The sequence below is a fragment of the Vigna unguiculata genome, chromosome 4 (assembly GCF_004118075.2).
Source record: "Vigna unguiculata cultivar IT97K-499-35 chromosome 4, ASM411807v1, whole genome shotgun sequence".
In the NCBI taxonomy this organism is placed as follows: Eukaryota; Viridiplantae; Streptophyta; class Magnoliopsida; order Fabales; family Fabaceae; genus Vigna; species Vigna unguiculata.
Genome location: NC_040282.1, coordinates 32588599 through 32606679, shown reverse-complemented (window position 1 = coordinate 32606679; position 18081 = coordinate 32588599). Strand labels below are relative to the sequence as shown.

The following is an 18081-nucleotide window of genomic DNA, read 5'->3' as shown; positions in this document are numbered from 1 at the left end:
AAAAAAAGAAGAAGAAACTTTCAAAGTTCAAAGATTAATTAATTCATTGGATCTGAATGCTTCTTAGTTTAAAAGGTACAAGAAATCGCAATTGTTTTGCCATTAAAGTTCCTGTCATTAATATTAGTTGTAACGTACAAGGATTATTAATTCTAAAATATTTACTCTTCTGAGATAAACTTTTATATATTTTTTAAAAATGTGGATAAAGAATTTTAAAAAAAGATTGAAAATTTATAATTTTATAAAAGTAATTCAACTTATTAAAAATATTAAATTTTGAGTTTTAATTCAAAGAATAAGAATTCGAACTTGTCCGTAATTTTTAATTTTATGCGTTTTATTGATGATGATAAAGCTATTTTTTTTATTTAAGTTGTTGTTCTTGGCTTTCTTCATCAATTTCAAGTAGACCACTTTTTTTTTACTAATGTGAACTAAATTTTTTAATTAAAATATATCTTGATTTTGTGTTGTTGTTGTTTGTAAAGATTTTTTTTTATCATTCAAATTAATACTATTTTTCGTCAATAATTTCTTAATGTTAACTAGAGAAATGATAAGTCATTGATTAAGATTTTTATTTATTTTTACCAAAGTCAATTCAAAAGCTTTTAAATTGAGATTGATTGAAAAGTTGACAAAACAACGTTGTAAAATTGATCATAATTGATGATAGTCGGAACAACATAAAAAGACAATCACTATTAATATTTTTGAATTATCACTAATTATTTGATATTAAACTATTTTTTTTTACATTTAGTGATAATTTAAATTTTTTATCCAAATAAAAAAAATTAATAGATATAACATCCGATCAAAATATATAAAAAATTAAACAATTCAAAATGAGATTAAATCAAATTTAATATATTTAAAATTCTTATAAATTATAAAATCAATTCACAATAATTAATGTCATGTCAAGTATTATGGTGAACTTTGACATTTCAATTATGACTTCAAAATTTATCAATTATTTGTATCACATGAAAATTTATTAAAAATAAAAAATAAATTAAAATCATACAAAGCTTGAGAACTATACCAAACTCATGATAAAAGTTATATTTCATGAAACATAGACAAACTATATCTATTATGAAAAAAATCAAAATAAATACATGTAGATAAAACATTCAATCACTTGTATTGTTCTCTATTAATAAAACCTAAATTAACTAACTTATCAGCACAATATTTCCTTCACGAAAAATATAAGAAACTTTGAAGTGAATATGCGTACACAAATGCAAACACCAACATCATCTCCCTCTAAGACAAGACTCTAAGAAATCCCGTTGATCCAAAATATCGTGACAAACTAAAGAAGAGTCACTTTCCAACCAAAGCCTATGAAAGCCCTCATTTTAAGCATGTTCCAAAGCATAAATGACCTCATAAACTCAGCATAAACAGGAGTTTGTACTCCTTAAAAAGCTGAAAAATTGCCCACATATATACTCTGATTTCCTCTAAAAATATTAACACATGAAATCAAATTAGAACAATCCCTAACTGCATCATAAGTATTCATCTTAAGTCAATTACCACATGAAACTTACCATATTACGGTTTTTTTAATTAAAGGCTTCCAAAATCTTGGAAATTTATGCATTTATGCTTTATGACGAGATTCTATTAAGGGGAAAAAATAGAAGTAAATCACTTTCACTAATAGCTTAGAAAGAACGTAGATGTAAGGTGGAGAAATTAAAACACAAACCAAAAATTAAATTTGATATCTTGTATTCCAAGTTTTTCCAACCCATTTGGCAAGGTTTTGTTGACAAAAACTTGAGTCTCTATACTGCTCAAGACACTAAGACTCAAGACACGATTATCCGGATATATATAATCAGTCAGATTCACCGAATGCTTGTACTTGTGGTGGCCTATACTATTCTGCAGAGCCAATTGCCAATGGGTTTCACCCTACCACTCACAAGGTTAGCCTTCAAACATCTAAGGTCATTATCCTGCCAAAGACTAGGACCTCCTGCTACTCTCACCACTTGAGTCAGTACGCTCTACGTAAGACTAACTAACTCTTTAAAGTGTCAGGATGCAGTTCTTACTTGAATCCTTACTAAATTATATAATGAGGCACCACCACAAACTTCGTGGAATTACGTCCTAAGTATGAGGCACCACCATGAGCTCCCACTAACAAGGGTCATGGAATTACATCCTGACCATGAGGCATCACCACACAACCATCGTAGAATTACGTCCTGACCAATGAGGCATCACCATGAAACCATCCTGGAATTACGTCCTGACTAATGAGGCCCACCATGAGATCTCATCTAGAGATTCATGGAATTACGTCCTAAACCACATAAAATCATGTCTCACCAACCCATCATATAGTTATCCTGCATACCAATTCCATGCCAACATTTATAACTAACCATTCATTCATGTTCCATACTAAGATCATACCAAACTTATTATTTCCAGTCCATAAACCATTCAATACATGCAAAGTCAATTATTTCATGCTTTAACATAGTAATCCAACCAAACATGTGACAATAATCCAATAACAGAGGGGAAAACAGGACCTGAGCACATTCTCGCCCAGTTCTCGCTCAGGCTAAAAGGCCTCGCTCAGGCGAGAGGATTCTCTCTCAAGCGAGCTCCTTTCGCCTAGGCGAGAGCTCGAAAAGTGGAAATAATGCCATACGTGTTCTCTCACTTAGGTGAGACCTCTTCACCTGAGCGAGATCGACTCTCACTCAAAACAGGAGCTCGTCGCTTGAGCGATAGCTCGTGCAAGATCCAGGAAGCAACATCTGGTACTCTCGCTTGGGCAAAAATACCAGGTTCCTCCACTGTTCACGCGTGCAAAACACAAAAACAATACCAAAATCACAATTCAACTAATGTCAAGCAACCATAACAGCAAGCATACCTCATGAATATGGTTTACACATAGAAACATGCGAAAACTCATGAAAAGATGTAAAACCTAACTTCCCTTACCTCAACGGAAGTCACTATGAAGGGTGTAGGCACAAGTAGAAAGCACACAGCTCCAAGAACAATTTTGTGAGCTGGAAACCGTGACACCAGAGCAAGGACAGGGTACTACGGTTAACTCTGGTTGAAAACACAAAACTCAAACTGGAAGAAGAAAGAGCATGAGTTGGAAAACAACTTATGTGGAGCAGAAAATGGTCGAGCTAGCTTGACCAAGATTGAGACCAAACCTTAGCAGAGCACGACTGCTGTTCTAAGAGGGGGAAAGGGGTTGTTTTTCTGAAAAGTGTAGAGAATGAAGTGGTTAAGGCAGTTTAGGGTCTTTGACACCCTATGGGCCAGCCTTAGGCCCAATTGATTAGGGTAGACCTTTAAACTATTGGGGCGGAATTAAGTGGGCCTTACAATTTCATAATTTTTTGTTGTTTAAATTCTTATTAATTATTTGTTATGGTAATAAAATTGCTAGAATGCATTTCAATGAAGAATTCAGAAAGTTGTAATCTCTACAAAAAGGATATTTAATACCATTCATCTAAAAAATTGAGAAAGAAGTGGTTATCTTACAAAATATCGTACTTTGGATATTTTGGAGTTTTAGTGAATCCATTAATTTGATGAAATTTCAAAAACACAGGTAAATCATAATTAAAATTCAATTTACTCCATAATTATTTATTGTTCAAACTCTTAGTATTACTTCATAGTTATTTATTTTTCAAACTTCTATAAGTTATTTGTAATCATAAAAAAATCGATATTTAAAGCAAAACATACATTTTATTTAGTTCTCTCATAAAAATTGGTACAATATTGTAATTTTATTGACATCAACAAACAAAAAATGTTCCTTACTTCACACATACACCATGTTTAGATCTTTGTCCGTTGCAACATATTGTACAAAATTCAGTTCCTAAATTGCATTTCAGTCCATTGTAATATGGTGGTGGATCACTCTTCACTCGTATGTTGAGAATGGTTTCGCAACAACCGATCCTACAAAAAAGATAATCATATAGTTATAATAATTTTCTTTCATTTGTTCTTTTGTTTTTCATAAAATAGAGAAGATTGAAAAACTATAAGGGTCATCTTTTGAATACATAAAAGAGAGAAGATTGCAAAACACAATAATATTTCCCTTCATGGGACATGAGATAAAAAAAGAATTAATCTACAAATTACCTGAAGGTAGAACTAAAACCATATAATTAAAAATCTTAATAAAAGATGTTAATTAAGATGAAAAGTCATATAGGAGGAATGTTATATAGTATGAGGTGTTTTTCTAAGATTTTGAGTACACTTTGCCACAACAATCAAATATAAGAATATGTTTGTTCTAGGTTAGATAATCATATTTATACTTCTTTTTTTAGATGAAATACACTTAATTTTTTAGTATTATATCCTCAAATTATATCTTTTGTGATTGGTGAGATGAGATTTAAAATAGTGTAATTAGACAATATTGGTATGATATGATTTTAATGACAATTAATATTAAGTTATAACGGTAGACTAAAAAAAGAAACAGTTAATTTACAATTTAGAAGTAATAGTAGTTTAAAAATAGTGAAATTCAATTATCTTAATATTAAAAATTGTTAGTATAAATTGAATTGTTATAAATGAGTTTCATTATTTTAAAATTCATAATTTCTTTTTCATCTCTTTAGAAACCACTTTTCTAGACTTTCACTGACTTCTCTCTAAGGGTTCTCCTCCTCTGTTCGCCTGATTGAAGATTTGATACCTTAGGAGTGATTCTTACAGCGAACACTTCAAGTTGGACCGATCAATTTCTTCGTTCGCGTAAGTTAAATTTCAACACTTTTTTTTAAGGAATGAGATTGGTTGTGATTGATGAATTCTGATATAACATGTACGAGATTGACTGTGATTGATGAATTCTAATATAGTATGATGGTTGATAAAATTAGTATGTTGAATGCTTATGGTTTTACCTTATTGTGTGAATTAGGTAATTGAGATTATGGTTCAATTAGCAATTTGGTACCACATCTAATTGGTGAAAATTGTTTTGAAATGAAGTGATAAGAGAGAAGTACCAAATTGAGCTATTGGATACCCCCAATTTACCTAAATCATAACACAAAAATATGGTTTTTCTGATATGGCACTAAGCCTCACGTGACAGCGCTAAGCGTTCATTTTTACGAGCCGAATAACATTGAGCATTGGCTAGACGTCGCTGAGCGCTAAAGACCTATGCAGGTTTGGGAGTAATTAATTTCCATGATGTTAAGTGCTATGTGCTGGCATTGAGCGTTTGTTTTTACGAGGCAAATGACATTGAGCGCTAGTGCTGAGTGTCAGATGCCTTGTTTTAACTATTATGCTTGATTTAACTTTTTTAAGTTATTTTGGGATTTATATGAAGTATGTTCATGGTTCTTATAATGATAAATTGAATATAAGGTTATGTGATGAACATATATGATGAAGTTTGAAGGATTTCAAGGGAAATTCCTAGTGTTGTTATTGTTAGTGTATGCCTTAATATAGTGGAGTCTGGAAGGAGGTATCTTAGTGATACCTATATCTATGGCATGTATTCGGATAATTGAATTTAGTATCAACTGCTTGTGTGATTATAGATATAGATATGACATATACCATGTTGTAGGTTTTTTAGGAAGATATAAATATATGTATTAATATTTCTTTTGAACACTAGCTTACCTTGTGTGTTTTTGTGTCTTCTTGTGTTGTTCGTCTCTTTTCTTACAATGATCACCTATTTGGTGGGAGTAGATGAAGTTGCAAGTATAAAGACACTTTTAGTGAGTGAGGAGATATTAGTTAGAGTAGTGGAAGGTTTCGAAGAGTTTTATTAAGTGGTTAGTTTTGTATAGAGTTTATTAGTTAAGTTTAAGTATATACGTGATGTATGTTTATAATACTATCTGTTATAAAATTCTATTAATATACCTTATACATTATATTACATGTTTCTTATTTTATAAAGAAGTCGTACTATTTTATTAATTTTAAAATGCTAATACGTGATGTTACACATAATAAAATATATAATTAATTCTAAATTTACTAATACATTTTTTCATATTTTCTTAACTTTAAAATTTTCATCCTTTAAATACAACAAGTATTTATTATTAACAATGAATAATTTTCTATTGACTTTAACTAATTTTTATTATTTATAAATTGTTTAACTTTGAAAAACCCATTACAATTGTATTTTTTTGGTTTAAATTGCAAAGTTAAAAATCAAGGAAATTGCATATCGTGTCAAATCAATCGACCTTCAAATTTACACGTGTCTGTCTTCCCTCATCCCCTGATTCCGTATATTTCTTTTTCTCTCAATACAAAAATTGCCGAGTCTTGTTCTTTTTGGTTGCCATTATTCTCTTTTATACTAAAGAACAAATACTCTGATAATATGCAAATTATTAGATAATCACATCCAAAATATTTTCTAATTTCAAACTTGTTTTGTAATAACTTGTAAAGACATTTTAGAAAGTGTGGTGGATCCTATTAATGCCGTCTTAATATACTTGATATAAAATACTAATTGACTTTTAATATATCAAATTAAATTAGTAATATTTTCTACTGATTCACCAGCAACAATTGAAAATTTTCAATATCATATTATTTTTTAGACCATTTGTGGGAATAAGTTTTCAACTAAATATTATCACATTATTCATTTTCATTTTTTAATATGTAGGTGAATTACCATAACAAGTTTGTATCTTTAATTAGTGGGGAAAAATGGTTGAAATCCTATCTTAAAATTTAAAACAATAGCCATTTTAGAATAATCCTAAAATTTAAAAGATAAAAGAGTAAGTAACTTTTTCAAAAAGAAAAATGACCAGATTGAATTAATCTTATAAATAAGATAAATGAAAATTATATAATTTAGCCCAAAAATATAAGCAAATACAACTTTCCTTTCATCTTTCTCAATTTCATTTTTTATCATCTCGTTCTTTTATCAATCACTTATTACATTTCTTACTTGTTTATTAAAAAGTTAGATGAGTTGAATTATAATCGACAGACATTTTAAAATTAAAAAAAAACAGATACAAATTATTTACTAATATAATTTTCACGTGTTTGACAAGTTGGTTTATTCCATTCATGATTCTGTTCTGCTTTAATCACAAACCCAATCGATGTGGATCCCACTATAATTATTTCAACATAATATGTAATTAACTATATAAGTGAACCATTATGATGCATTTTCTTTAGCTGAGTCTGAGAAACAAAACAAGGTGTGAAGAGAGGGTAGAATTAGCATACACCGCCATTGTGATGTCTGTTTTGTTGAGCTTCATGTTCCCGCCGCCACCTTCTGTGGTGGTTTCGGGGTTGACAGTGATAAGCTTCGTGATACTTGTGAGTTCTTTCCTGTCAGAAATTAAAGGGAAGCATTTGAACTATTCTAAGTTTTGGAATGCTAATCCCTCTGCACAAAAGCAGATCAAGTTGCCAAGTAAAGTTGGCATGCTTCTCTTGTACACTCCTGCTTTCCTCGCTGGCCTTGCATCCTTCTGGATCTTTCCTCCTCAAAGTTTGAGGTCCATCATCCTTCAATCTGCTGTTACTTTCCATTTCTTCAAGAGGGTCTTTGAGGTAACACTTTCCTTATGCTACTATGCATAAAAGCAATACCTAGTATAGTACAAGGTTTGAAGTTTAGAATCTATGTTGGAATCTATGTCTGAATTCCTTCTGTATGATATCATTCATGATCAAACATGTAATTTTCTCAATCTGTATCATTGTCTCTGTTCCAACTTTGACTTTTTAGCAATCAATCCACCATATTTTTGGGTGAACTTCTGGACTATAGTCTACAAAGTATCTTGCAACAGTTCATTGATTGGATCACATACTTGTTCTTTTACTTGATTTTAGTTCAAGTAAGAATGTTTGGTGATGTGCAGGTTCTGTTTATTCACAAATACAGTGGAGGCATGACTCTTGAATCTGCAATCCCCATCACTCTGAGTTATTTCCTATCAGCAGCAACTATGACCTATTCTCAACACCTCACAAATGGCCTTCCAGAGCCACCGATGAATCTGTTGTATCCTGGCACTGTAATTTTTGTGGTAGCCATCATTTGCAACTTCTACCACCACTATCTTCTATCCAACTTAAGGAAAGAGGGTGAAAAAGAGTACAAGATTCCAAAGGGTGGCCTTTTTGGGCTTGTGATCTGCCCCCATTACCTCTTTGAGATCATTGTGTTTTATGGAATCTTCTTCATTTCTCAGACACTATACGCATTCTCTTTCGCTATAGGCACTAATTTGTACTTGCTGGGTAGGAGTTACTCCACTAGGAAATGGTATGTTTCCAAGTTTGAAGATTTTCCTCAGAATGTTAAGGCTGTCATTCCATTTGTCTTCTAAATGTTGCAATCATAATATAATTTTACTTGTGTGTGTCTGGATGAGAATGGATAAAGCAGAATAAAACTGATTTTGATGTTGTGGTTTATGTTTGTATGCTTTTACTGTGAAAGTAAATTCGCAGTAAAAATTAGAACAGCATTTTTTGTTTAATACAGAAACATGGATCTGAGACTTCACGCACCAAATCAAAAAAGCACTTATATTCTAAATAAAATCTGAACATAGAAGGCTAATTAGTATCCTAATGTGGTTAAGATTTTGGTTGATGGTGCAGCTACAGAAGTAAGAGAAGAAGTAGAAAAATGTCTAATTTTAAGAATTCAATTCCTAAAAATTTTCATACCGACTCAATGGAACGTCTTCTTTCAACCATTTTAACTATAATATAAGGATTTTAACTATAATATATAAAGATCGGGACTCATAAATTCATGTTTCATTGGTTTTAAATGATCTCTTTGGAAAGAATCAACTATATTCATTACTGATGTATTTTTAATCCAAGTCTCAAATGGTTAGAAAATTAGATCAATAGAGTAAGAGCTACATTTGGACACACCTTGTGCTCCAATTTTGGAAATTATATTTTTTTCTTTAAAAATAAGAGTAAAAGAAAATCTTTAAGGAGTAATTGTGCAAAAAGTGTGGATTGCTAAAAGGAAATTCATTTTTTTCAACTTATTGTGACATTAATCTTATACAACAAAACAAAATATTATTGGTGTTCAAAGTGGCTAGAATTGGAAAAGGGTATTATTGGACATTTATGGTGAAGGATGTAAGGACTTTTCTTCATTTAAAAGTTGTATTATTTGGTTTGAGAGTGATGCATGAAAAGCTTTGTTTATTATATATTATCTTTTTCTAATTATAATATTATAGGAAGACCAATATGAAATTTTTTATTGTTTATCTTGTTTTTATTGCTTTTCTTCCAATGATGAGATCAAGGTTGTCGTATCTTGAATTTTAGGTCCTTGTAAAAGATTCGTAAGATAACTTCAGATTGTCTAGAACAATATCTTTCTAATTAAGCCATTATTTATTAATTAATTACTTAAGTAATGTTGCACGTTTGCCTTGCGATGCTTTTATCATTATTCTCTCTATGAAGAGATTATAATAATTGTTTATATATATTTAACCTTGATTAGTATGGTTTTTGTTTTAAAATAATAAGGCTGAGAGAAGAAAGCAACTTTCTAATAAACAAAGAGTTTGGAAAAGAAAAATGAGAGAGAATATAGAGAGATTGAGTTGTGTACAAATATGAAAGAGGATATGGATCGATCGTCATTAGCCATTTATGTAATATAATGTTGAAGTTTTTAATATTTATGTATGATGAAAAAGTGTGACGTGATGATTAATCAGAAATCTTAATGATAACAATTTTAAATAATTGTTGTAGAAGTTACATAATTAAATGATCATCTAACTTTTTTTTTATCTTATTGATATTAATGATGTATGTAATAATGATTTAACTATTTTTGATAGAATAAGATGGAGAGAAGTTTTGTGAATTTCAAAGATTTGATGATGGAAGACGTATTTATGGGACGGAGACGTGCTTACCAGGTTAATAATCTTCTTAATTTTGTTTTATATTGTTTTATGAGGTTAATTATTAATTAATATATATTTATGAAGCTTTATGTTTTTGTCTTTTATGGCTGATTTTACTTCCTTTTTATTTTCAAGTGTATTGAAGAAAAATAAAATAAAATACTACTTTATTTTTTTTAAAGTTGTTTTTGACAATTTAATCATCAAATAATAATATAGTTCTTAAATTTGTTAATTGTGCAAAGTTAGTTGATTTCACATTAAAACAACTATAATTTATCATAAATTGAATGCTTTATCAATTATGTATACAAGTAAATTTTTAGGACCAAGTTAAATCAAATTTATTTTTCATTATTGGAAATGAAACACCATATTATTCTAAACATTATTAAGTAATATACAATGTGAGACTAAAAACAAGTTACAAACAATCATTTTTGAAAAAAAAAAACATATATTGATAATTGTGTTTATAGTTTGTACCAAAAATGTATAACATTCTTTATTGTCCTATTGGGAATTTGGCAGGATCCCAATCTTTTGTATGACAGTTTGTATTTTTCTCGTTTTTTTTTTTTCATTCTCATCTTTGGTTTAAATATAAAAGATATTGAAAACAGAGAAAGAGATATGGAAGGTAAAAAATTAAATGATTTAAAATGTAAAGTAAAATATTGTTTTGTTGAAAATTTTATACGAGACAAAAGAAAATATATTTGAACAAAATGTTTTAACAAGATTTTGACAAATTTGACGTGGCAACAAACTTTTAAAATTTTTATTACAAAAAGCTTTAATAAGTGAACAGTTACACGTGCGGCATTGGTTTCTTTGGAAATTGAAAGGGAGAAGTGAATTAGAGAGAGAAAGGGAGAACGGGCGAAAGAGAGAAGTGAAAGAGAGAGAGAAAACGAAGTTCCGCCACACTCTCGCTGAAATAGCAGGAGACACAGAGAGAGCGAAAGACAGTAATCCCTTGGAGCATTGCAGGCAGAAAGTGAAAGAGAGATAGACACCGAAATACAGAAATTTTTTTGAGCAGTGGTGGAGACAGAGACGGAGAGAGAAAAAGTGTTGCAAAGGAAAAAGAGAGGAACAATCATTGAAGACATCGAGAGAATGAGAGAAGTGAAGCACTGCAGACTAGTGGTGGAAAGTTGGACGCATTGCAGCTGTTTGGGTGGGTTACCAGAGACAGGGAGTAGCGGAAGTCGTTGACGACAACCGTTTCATCGTGCCCACCGTACCATTGAACCCTTCTGTGATCCCATTTCATTTATTTAACCCAAAGGTAACATATTTCGTTGGTATAAAGGATTGAAATGGGTAGAGAATGATTTAATTTAGTTTTGAAAGTTTGACTGAATTGGGGGAGTTTGATTTTGTAGGCGTGTGTGTGTAAAGTTGATTGATTTGTGGTTAATGTATTGTTGGCTCTCCATGTGGTTGTTGGTGATGTGTTTTGTTTGTATGATATGCTTGGTCAATGAACATTTTATCTTTGTGTTTGCTTAAATGTTGGTGGTTGATTTGGTTGTTTGGTGTGTGTAAAGGTTATTGATGTGGGATTAATTATTGTTGCCTTTACATGTGATATTTTGTGATGCGGGTGGTTTGTTTGATATGTATGGTGGTGTAGGAGTACAAAATGGACAACAAACGTGATGAATATGTTGATTGCACTGAGGAGAAGAAGATGTGTTAATTTGGAGTCATGTATTGATCTTTCTTCAATTATAATGAATGACGTTTACCTGTTTGTTATGTTTTTCAGATGTTATTTCGTCATTGCTGCAAAACAAAGTTTATCGGTGCTTTAAACAATACATTAAGTGTGCAACAAAAGGAGTATATTGCAGTCACTCCTTTTTGGTGGTTCACCATGTTAAATGATTTGGTCAAGATAACTAGAAATCTTTTAAGTCATTTATGTTATAAATGGGTTGAAAGAAGGGGCAGTTTTGATGTTGGTGGCCAAGTCGTGGAATTTAATCTATTAAATGTTTGTTTAGGGTTAGGTTTGAGGATTTTGGGTGAAAGAAATGATTTAAATGAGATAGTTGTGGATAGTGACAATTGGAATATTTTTGGGGGTGAAATAATTAATGTTAAGTTGATATATGATTATCTTTTGAAATTTGATGATGATATTGGTGGTGTATAAGTCTTTTGTAGGATTATCTTTTGAATAACAGCTAACTTTTTACAAGCACGTCGTAGTATTGAAGGACGTCATGCCTGTGGATATTGTCAACATTTAGAATCCAATCCCAAATGTATTGTTGTCTTATCTGTTGTAGTTGTTCCTGCCACACAAATAACAAATATGTTACTGTAGATACATCAAACTCAAATAGAAAATCAAAAAACAAACTTCATGAACTTACTATAACTTACATTGGTGTAATGGGGCATGCTATTGCCATCAAATTTCTTATGACCATCCCACAACTCCGTCATTTGAAGAATAATAATGTGACAATCATATCTAAACAGGCCCACAATAAAATAAATAAACACACTCAATTAGCAAACTACAGTGACACTAAACAATGGTTGAATTACAAGAAATGTAAACACTCACAAGTTCGGTTAAAAATGGGAATTATGTCGCATTGAACTTCAAATTTTGGTCGGTCATCTTCTGAACACTTCATCAACATCCCAAAAAGCAATTCAAAATTATGAGCCTATAGTGTAAACATAATAAGCACTCATTAAGTGAACCAACTACAAATAAATGACAACCTATAAATAACCAATATTACAAAATGGTAATCTTACACATGCGTTGTCTATTCTTTTACGGTTTTTGTTCGAATGCCCTATCGAATCCAGCACAAATAGCTTCTTCTCTTGACAATTTACAACGTAACACCACCAATGATCCTCATGCATAATTGGGGCAAACAAATGCAACACAAAATAACTATAATCAATAACCTTACAACTATTTAGGACAAAAAATACAACATAATAATTAAATAATCTGACAAAATCAGCAGCCAAAATGTCCTCTAACAATATCAGTCCTGAACGAAAGTAGGCAAGGTAGTTTTTCAATGTCCATTGTCGTCTCTTAACCTTCATCCTACGTGAATCGTGCAACACATGGGTCTACATTCATAACGGACATTAGTTATTTATAACTAAGGTCAAACTAAATAATTCATAACCAAACATTCTTTTTACCGTATATAGAGGATTGAAATGTATTCTCTTCACATGACCATATCGACGTTGTTCAAAGTACATCATTGTGCTCCCACCAAATAGAATAACTTACAAAATATTATGTACAATTCATGGTAAGAAATACTTGAGCAATTCAAATCTTGTAAACAGGCTTCTTACCATATTGTCCACCTTCTTTCCAAGACCAAAACCCCAACACTCAGAGATACCCAATATCTGCCCATTAATGTTGGCCACCACCCTACAGTTAAACTATGTTAATAACATATAAAAAAATTTATATAACCACTTCATAACAGTAATGAACAAAAAGATTACTAATACCTGTAAGGTACACTGAAATATGTTACACTCCTATACAACTTCATGAAGTCAACTTTAAATTCAATCATTGATGGCTGTTGTGCAACATATGGAACTATGGCTTGAAGCAGTTCAACTTCACCAGAAATGCCTACATCGAATGCAGAGTTCAAATCAAAGGCTTTCCCAACATCATCACCATTCATTCTTTCAACGACATCTGCATCATCAGGACGAACTTCATCATCATGCTCACCTTCTTCTCCCTCGACATCTTGCCCACCTTTATCATCCCCACCATGACATCGAGAAGATATTTCTTCGCGCAATACACTCATTTCCTCATTCATCCTTCGTAGGTGTCTTCCATGGTTTCTCAACCTCTTTAGCAAATCTTTTGTCGAAGCCAACTTTACATCCACATGATTTTTTGGAGTTTGGTTCCTCACTCAGTTGCAACGCTTCACGAATCATTTTATTTTGCTTATCTTCTTCTTTCAACCTCCATTTCCAGAATATCTAAAATAACACCAAAACAAAGAACTTAATGTTAAAAAATATTAAACATTGTTATAAACCATAAATTGTATGGACTTTTACTTGGCTCTCTTGGAACAACTTCTCAATGTGTCTTGACTTGAAGTGAACATCCGGTCAGGCCAATATTCTCGGAAACATTAACTGTAATTCTAGCCCACACAAAGAAGTCTTTCTACACCTCAAATCTATACCAAACAACATGCTAGATTATAACATTTTAAACATTATACAAATAAAAAATAATAATTAAATGAAGTACTGTGTACCTGCAAAATTGTTGCTGACCCACTTAGGCAAAGCTCTGTCTGCCAGAGTGCCAAAAACGCACGACTTAAACTTTTAACCAAATAACTATGAACTGCTTTACCCCAATTGTAATTTGATAACCTGTCTATATCATCTAAAACATTACAAGGAATAATAGTTTTTGAATTCCTAAGAAAGTAAAGCACAATAAAACAAACAAATATGTACAAACGACATACATTATCAACTTCATCAGAATCACTCTCAACCATACTCTTAATGATTTCAATAATAGTTTCAACAATTATTATTCTATCTTCCAAAAGTCCACCCACTACCCCACAAACATTTTTATCAAAATCTACATTTAACCCAACAACCTCCAATCCTAAACACATGCAAATGTCAGCACAAGTAAACGGGATAGACCGTTGCATCACACAAAATGATTCCTGAGCAGGTAACCAACGCTTCAACATCTCAAGCAAAAGAGGGTTACATATCTACAATGGTTTTCGCATGTGCAAACACTATTTGAATGGTGTATCCTCAATCCTTGCACGATGGCTATCCAAGATCAATCCATTCATTTCGACAATGCACTTTGTGTAACAAAATGTACGCAATCGAGCCTAACAATAAAAAAATTGAAAAAATTAATACTTCATTTTAATTTAGACAACAAAAGAATCACAACAGAATATAGAAATAACATCATGTCAATACCTTGTCATTAAATCCAAATTAACCAGCCATAACGTTTTCATATCCTACTACTGCAAAAAAATTGCGATCAATGTCATTGTTCCAAAGTGCAACACAAACCAGAGGACATTTCTTACACAACACGGAATACATGACATTGGCGAACCACCACACATTGAAAACCACCTTCTGCTGAAACCCTAGAAATTAAATAACAATTAAGTAACTCACTACAAATTTAAAGTCCAAACAACAACACACCACAACCCAAATATGGAAATAGAAAACATGTGCTTTCTTCAAAATTTGCAAAGAGCCACAACTCTAGAACACACAACAGCGAACTACAACAATGGCCACTAAAAATGCACAAAAAACTCACGACAACACCACCAAATCAGTTTTCCAAACTTCTATGAAAAATGAACATCTTCAAAACCAACTTTTTAGCACAAAACCTCAAAACTTTACGAAAATGAAATTAAATTCATCATCATCGAACACCGTAGGGAAGTGTCTAATGGAAGCAAAGCTAACTTACAATGCAACGCTGTGGAGGACGAAATCCTTGCTGTCGACGACGAAAGGTAGCCGTAGTCTCCGCAAACCCACACCGAACTTTGAATGCAACGGTCTGAATGAATGATAGTGTATGAGAATAGTGTAAGTGACTTCCGGTGTGGACGGCGAAATGCTTGCTGGCTCGGTGGCTCTCTGAATCCGATTACTCCGGCGACAAGTACTTGGTTTCTCTCTCTAATTCATTTTTCTCAATCAGTTTCCAAATAAACCAACCCCGCACGTGTAAGCGTTACCTTATTAAAAAATTTTGTAAGAAAAATTTTAAAAGTTTAGTGCCACGTCAGATTTGTCAAAATCTTGTCAAAAAATTTTGTTCAAATATCATTTCCAGACAAAACTCTAAAGCAATAAAACTTGGGTTTCCAAACACGTTGGAAAGAGATGTGAGAAGCACGTGTTCTGAAGTGTTTTTAGAAATAGAGGAATAACATTTAAAAGGAATTCTAGAACTTATCTTCAAAAGGAATGAATTTGGAAGCAAACTTCTATAAACAACGATGACTTTTAAACACTTTATTTTTTTTGAACACTTTAAAAATTATTGCTATATATTTTAAATTTATATGCATTATCTTTTCCATATTATTATTAAGTATTTAGTCCTCAATAAAAAGTAAATACACCGACACTTAATTCATATAGTACTAAAGAATATATTTAGAATAAAAATTTATTTTATGTTATTATTAATTAAAAATAACTAAATATTTTTATGATCTTGATAGATTAATTTTTTATTTAATTATATTTAAAACCGTAATAGTACTTGTTAAATTTACTTTTAAAGTAACTTAATTTTCTTTATATAATAAGAAATAATAATAAAACATTTTAACTCTTACAGAGTTGTTAAAAGTAGATGATGAATTAATATGTTTCTACGGCTATTATTTCAATTCGGTTAATTTCTAATAGAAGAATTTCTATATTGATTAAATATTATATGGGTATAGGTATAAGTACGTGTGATACCTTATCTTTTAAATTGGTATGGGTAACGATGAAGTTTGTTCATTCCTAACTTTTTCTTTATATATATAAATGAATAATAAAAGTAATTTCCTTTAATGTTAATATATTTTATAAATTTGGTACCAAAATTTTCTACTTTTACTTTGATACTCATAGTGGCGGAACTTAGGAAAAAATCCTATAGAGTTGTCAAATTAGATTTTTGTTAAAAATTTAGGAGTATTAAATTAGATTTTTATTAAAAATTTAGGAATATCAAATTAAATTTTTTTAAATTTATTATATGGAACTTTAAGAGTTTTAGATAGTTGTTTTTCGTAGTCTTTAATTTTTGGATTCTCATGAAATTTTTCAAGTTTGATCGATGAACATGAAAATTTGAGGGTATCCAAAATCTTTCTACTCTTACTTTGATATCTACAATGGCGGAACTTGGAAAAAAAAAAACTTAGGGATGTCAAATTATATATTTTTTTAAAAAAAACTTAAGGTTGTCAAATTAGATTTTTTTTAAATTCATTATATGCAACTATGAGAGTTTTAGATAGTTGTTTGTTGTAGTCTTTAATTTTTGGATTCTTATAAAATCTTTCAAGTTTGATTGATGTACATGAATAAATCTTCTTAAAAAAAATCAATTATTTTACTCTTTATCATAATTTTTCTATTATAAATTTACTATCTCTCACCTATTTAGAAAAATATGAATTTGACACCACCTAATACACAATAGACAAACTTATTACATGTAAGAGGAAAACATATACTTAAAAAAAATACAAAATAAATCAATTCAAAAGAATAAATTAATTGATCTAAAATATTCTTTAACTCATCAATTTTACTGTGTTACAGTTTTATTTTGAAAAATAAAAAGAGATAGCAAAACAAAATAAAAAAAATGAAAAAAATGTACGTATGATATTTTAAGAAAAACTTAAAAAATTAATATAAATAATATAATAATATATAAATAAATAATACAATAATATATAAATAAATAATTTAAATATATATAGCAAATTAAATAAAAAAAATTGAGGGAGCCGTAGCTCCCTCTGTCATGCGGAAGGTCTGCTAATGGATACCCGCAAAATATTTTCTTAAAATTCCTTCCTTGATATGAAAACGAGTGAATACATATTCTTTTCATACTCATGCATTTTCCATTACTAAAACAACTTTATTTATTTTTAACTAATCTAAAAAATTTAACTTTTCGTCATTAGTTTTGTAATTTATTTTAGGGTAATTCTATATTTAACATTTGGCCAACTATTATTTGATGCTTTTATTTGATATTCAATGTTATGATTTCTTTCTTGATATTTGATTGTAAAAGGAATATATATATATATATATATATATATATATATATATATATATATATATATATATATATATATATATATATATATATATATATATATGATTTTGACATTAAATACTTAATTATATTTTCTTTTGTTGTGATTTTATTTCTTTTAAAAGAAATATTTAACTAATATTCGAAAGAATAAAAGGACGGGTATAGACCCCATATGGT

The 18081-nt window shown here is 30.4% G+C and overlaps 1 protein-coding gene and 1 long non-coding RNA gene across 2 annotated transcripts; both read left to right on the top strand.

The window, feature by feature from the left end:
• Positions 1-7236: 7236 nt before the first annotated feature.
• On the top strand, positions 7237-8505 carry LOC114181239 (steroid 5-alpha-reductase DET2-like). The gene is made up of 2 exons (XM_028067642.1): positions 7237-7632; positions 7947-8505. The coding sequence occupies exons 1-2, from the start codon at positions 7312-7314 to the stop codon at positions 8415-8417; spliced, it is 792 nt and encodes a 263-aa protein (XP_027923443.1). The 5' UTR covers positions 7237-7311; the 3' UTR covers positions 8418-8505.
• Positions 8506-10641: 2136 nt separating this feature from the next.
• LOC114182645 lies at positions 10642-12280 on the top strand. Its single transcript, XR_003604155.1, has 2 exons — positions 10642-11283; positions 11632-12280. It is a non-coding gene; the product is annotated as an uncharacterized LOC114182645 (long non-coding RNA).
• Positions 12281-18081: the final 5801 nt, after the last annotated feature.

What these genes read in the sequence shown, in the direction of transcription:
- LOC114181239 (XM_028067642.1), top strand. Translation starts at nt 7,312, where the DNA reads ATGTCTGTTTTGTTGAGCTTCATGTTCCCGCCGCCACCTTCTGTGGTG. An exon ending in TCTTCAAGAGGGTCTTTGAG is followed by an intron (nt 7,633 to 7,946) that starts GTAACACTTTCC and finishes GGTGATGTGCAG; the next exon opens with GTTCTGTTTATTCACAAATA.